This window comes from Carlito syrichta, unplaced genomic scaffold (assembly GCF_000164805.1).
Source record: "Carlito syrichta isolate Samal-C Ts95f unplaced genomic scaffold, Tarsius_syrichta-2.0.1 Scaffold314855, whole genome shotgun sequence".
Lineage (NCBI taxonomy): Eukaryota > Metazoa > Chordata > Mammalia > Primates > Tarsiidae > Carlito > Carlito syrichta.
In genome coordinates this window covers 133661-138587 of record NW_007258951.1, presented here as the reverse complement: position 1 = coordinate 138587, position 4927 = coordinate 133661, and the positions used below count along the sequence as shown (strand labels likewise).

The window sequence follows — 4927 nt, the reverse complement described above, 5'->3', positions numbered from 1 at the left end:
ATGGAGAAAGGAGGGGCCAGTGAAGGCAAAAGTCCCTAAGTCACATGACCTCAGTTTTTCCAAAGGCCAAATGGACATATAAGAAATGACAATTAACAAGAGAAAGGTGGGGGACTTCCGGCAAGATGGCAATGGGGCAACCCAGTCTGTGAAAACCTCTGCAAAGGAGAACTGCAGTGGGTCTCTGACTCTCACCTCAGGGGCTACAGACCCCAACATCGCAGCCTGCTCTTCATACGGAGCATGGCTGTCGCCACCACTGGGGCATCACAGCGGTCTGGATAGCCACTGCAGCGCAGAAGCCACCACCGCAACCACAGCAGCCACTGCCACCGCCACCGGTAGCACATTGCACCACCCGGGCCGGAGGTGATCCACAACTTCAGTCCTTGAAGCCTCTTCAGGGAAGATCTGCTGGGATCGCTGCCACCTCTCCTGCGACCGAGACATCCTGCCCACCGTAAGTCACCTGCCGTCTGCCCTGAGGCAGGCAGCCATCTTGCCATCTTCAGCCTCTGCCGTCCCTGTCCGGACCCCCCCTCTGGGGCGAGCAGCTGAGATAGTACCACCTGCTGGCGATTCAAGGTAACAACACCGAAACAGGAAAAACAAGCTTGATAAAGACATAGGCCAGAGTGGTGAACAGAGGGTAATCTGAACTGTCCTTCACAGCAGACCAGGGGCAACTGACCCTAACTGCAAACTAATTTACCAGCTTGAAAAAAAAACTAGAAATCAGACCTGAAAGGACATGGGACTTAAACGAAATGTCTCAGAGTGTGCTTCATTGTTTCTGTTAGTTTAATGACTTAATGCTATTCCTACTGTATTGTTCTTTTTTTTCTTTTTTCCTCTTCCTTTTCTTCTCTTTTCTTCTCTCTGTAAACCATATCTTTGCATAGAGGAACAGCAAACTAATAAGGTGGTTGGATAGCTGGTATGTTAGCATCACTATATGTTTTATTTTTGTCTGTATGAGAGTTGGTTCATCTGTAGCTGTGGTCTATTGTTTTTATCTGTTTCAGTATAGACCTCTCTCTCTATTATTTGGCACACTCATTTGTTTCACCCCTTACTCCTCTATCTCTCCACCCCCCTCTTCAACCCACTCTCTGCTCCATTCTCTCCCCTCTGCTAACCACATTTTATTTCAGGGTGTAAACCTACAGCCCCACTGTACGGACAGATTCCAAGGCAGTGGGAAGTGGGTTCCAGATTATTCACACACCTGTCAGTGAGTACCAGGACCTGCAGATAGATTTTGAATCACAGCTCCCCCCTTAAGTAAATCTCAAAACTGCAAAAAGGACCACCCCCAACCTACAGTGCAACTCCAGAATTGAACAAAGTAAGAGGGCATACATAAAGAATAGGAGATTGAACAAACAGAAGTAAAACCAATCCCTTTACCCCGGAATAACAGAATTAAAGAAGACGGTGATGTGGAGGGAAGGAAAAAGTAGGGAGGGGGAAAAACTGCACAAATGAACAAAAACCAAAAGAAGAATATAGGTCTCACACAGACCCCTGGGAGATCAGACACTGAGAAAACAGATTCTGGAACACAAACAATGAAGAGCTCCCAGAATGACTGGTTACAGGCAACAAACCCAGACATCAAGATATTAATGGAGAGAATTAAAAAAAAAAATTGAGGAGAGACAAGAGGAAAATAGGAAGGAGCTGATGTCAGAAATGACAGCAGTAAAGAATACTGTGATGGAAATGAATAACAGACTAATAAGCATGGAAAGCAGAATTAGCCAAGCAGAAGAAAGAATCTCAGAGCTCGAGGACCAAAACACAGAACTAACCCAAACTGTCAAAAGCATAGAAAAGAGGCTCAAAAAGACAGAACAAAACCTGCAAGAGATGAATGATCACTTCAAGAGACAAAACCTAAGAGTAATTGGGCTTCCTGAGGCAGAGAGAGAAACAGAAGCCACACTGGAACAAACATTTCATGAAATCATTCAAGAAAACTTCCCTCATCTCACAAAGGATGAAAAAATTCAAACACAAGAGATTCAGAGAACCCCTGCAAGACAACAAATGAGAAGACCAACTCCAAGACACATAATGATTCGCCTAAACAAAGTAGCTATAAAAGAAAAAATCCTAAAGGCAGCAAGAGAAAAAGGCCAGACTACCTTCCAGGGAAACCAATTAGAATAGCAGCAGATTTATTCACAGATATCCTTCAGGCTAGGAGAGCCTGGACCCCTATCTTCAAAGTTCTAAAAGAGAAACAATTTCAACCAAGAATAACCTACCCATCCAAACTAAGCTTCATTAGTGAGGGAGAATTGAAATCTTTTCCAGATATCCAATTTCTAAGAACCTACACTGCCATCAGACCACCTCTACAAGAAACACTTAAGAAAGTACTGAACACAGAAGAAAAAGAAAAAAGAACAACATTCTTCACAAGAGTACAGGCAAAAGATTAAAAACACATATGAATCAACTCCAAAACCCAAGGAAAGACAACAAACAAATAGGAACAACTCTGTTAGAACCTTATGACAGGGATAAACTCTTGCATTTCAATTATTAGCCTAACCGTGAATGGACTAAATGCACCACTGAAAAGACATAGAATGGCAAAATGGATAAAATATCATCAGGCAACAATCTATTGCCTTCAAGAGACTCACCTCACTAGAAAGGACACCCACAGACTCAAAGTAAGAGGATGGTAAACAAACTTTCAGGCAAATGGAATACAAAAAAAAGGAGGAGTAGTGATCTTAATTTCAGACAAAATACCCTTCAAGCTATTAAGAATCAAAAAAGATACAGAAGGCCACTACACAATGAGAAAAGGCTCAATCCATCAACAAGAAATATCTATCCTAAACATATATGCACCCAACATAGGTGCACCAACTTTCAAAAAGCAACTTCTAGAAAACTAAAGAAAGATATTGATTGTACACCATCAGAACTGGGAACTTTAATACCCCACTCACAACCCTAGACAGATCATCAGGACAAAAAATCAGCAAGGAGATCCAGAACCTCAATGTGACTTTGGACCAAATGGACTTAATTGATACCTACAGAACACTCCATCCAAAGACCACAGAATACACATTCTACTCATCACCACATGGAACATATTCTAAGATCGACCACATACTCGGCCATAAATCAAGCATAAGAAAATTTAAAAGGACTGAAATTCTACCATGTACCTTCTCAGACCACAGTGGAATAAAAATAAACATTGACACCAACAAAGTCCCCTCAAAACCCAAAAAGACATGGACACTAAACAGCATGATGCTAAACAACTCCTGGGTCAATGATGAAATCAAAACAGAGATCAACAGATACCTAGAAACAAATGAAAATGAAGAAACATCTTACCAAAATCTCTGGGATGCCCTGAAAGCTGTAGTAAGAGGGGAATTTATATCCCTACAAACATACATGAAGAAAATGGAAGGAACACAAATTAACAGCCTAACAAGCCACCTAAGGAAGCTGGAAAAGCAAGACCACAAAAACCCTAATTTCAGCAGAAGAATCCAGATCACCAAAATAAAAGCCCAAATCCGCGACATAGAAGACAAAAAGATAATACAAAAAATCAATGAAACAAAAAGCTGGTTCTTCGAAAGGATAAACAAGATCCATGATCCCCTAGCTAGACTGACCAAGAAAAAACGAGGAAAAAACCAAATAAGCACAATCAGAAACACAAAAGAAGAAGTCACATCTGACCCTGAAGAAAGACAAAAGATCATTAGAGACTACTACGTACACTTGTATGGAAAAAAATTGAAAACCTTAAGGAAATGGAGGACTTTCTGACATCACACAACCTACCTAGGTTGGAACAAGAAGAAATTGAGACCCTAAATAGACCAATAACAATCGAGGAAATTGACTACATAATAATAAAACTTCCTACAAAAAAAGCTCTGGTCCAGATGCCTTTCTAGCAGAATTCTACAAGACATTTAAGGAGGAGCTGATAGCAATCCTACTGAAGGTATTCCAGGCGATTGAAAAAGATGGAACTCTCCGCAAATCATCTTATGAAGCCAACATCCCATTGATACCCAAGCCAGGTAAAGACCCAACAAAGAAAGAGAACTACAGGCCAATATCTTTGATGAACATAGATGCTAAAATTCTCAACAAGATCCTTGCAAACCGTATTCAGCAATACATCTCAAAAATCATCCACCATGACCAAAAATCATCCACGATGACCTGGGATGCAAGGCCGGTTCAACATTTGTAAAACCATAAATGTAATTAAATTCATCAACAGAATGAATTTAACAAAATTGACTCAGATGTCTTCTTTTGTGAAGTGTCTGTTCATATCTTTTGCCCATTTTATAATGGGATTGTTTGTTTTTTTTCTTTTCAGCATGTTTGAGTTCCTTGTAGATCCAGTATGTTAAGCCTTTGTCAGACCTGGAGTTGGCAAATACTTTCTCCCAGTTTGTAGGCTGTCTCCCTGCTCATGTGGTCAAAACAAAAACCACATGATCATATCATTAGATGCAGCAAAAGCTTTTGATAAAATCCAGCACCTTCTTGATAAAAACCCTTGAACATCTAGGCATACGGGGAACGTGCCTCAAAATAATGAAAGCAATCTACGAGAAACCCACAGCCAGCATACTCCTAAATAGACAAAAATTGGAACCAATTCCCCTGAAAACTGGAACAAGACAAGGATGCCCACTCTCACCCCTCCTGTTCAACATAGTATTGGAAGTCCTGGCTAGAGCAATCAGAGAAGAGGAGGCAATCAGGGGTATACAAATAGGAAAAGAGGAAGTCAAGTTATCTCTCTTTGCAGATGATATAACTGTGTACCTTGAAAACCCAAGAGAATCTGTCAAAAGCCTCCTTACATTGATAAAGGCCTTTGGCAAAGTCTCAGGATACAAAATAAATGTAA

General features: G+C 40.9%; 1 protein-coding gene across 1 annotated transcript in view; it reads right to left on the bottom strand.

The window, feature by feature from the left end:
- Positions 1 to 203: 203 nt before the first annotated feature.
- Positions 204 to 4927, bottom strand: part of DNAJC3 (DnaJ heat shock protein family (Hsp40) member C3) — a gene marked incomplete at its 5' end in the record, with an annotated part of 88168 nt that continues 83444 nt past the window's right edge. Inside the window, one exon of the mRNA XM_008072114.1 lies at positions 204 to 613. Within this exon, the coding sequence (XP_008070305.1) occupies positions 204 to 613 (410 nt within the window). The remainder of the gene's footprint in view (positions 614 to 4927) is intronic.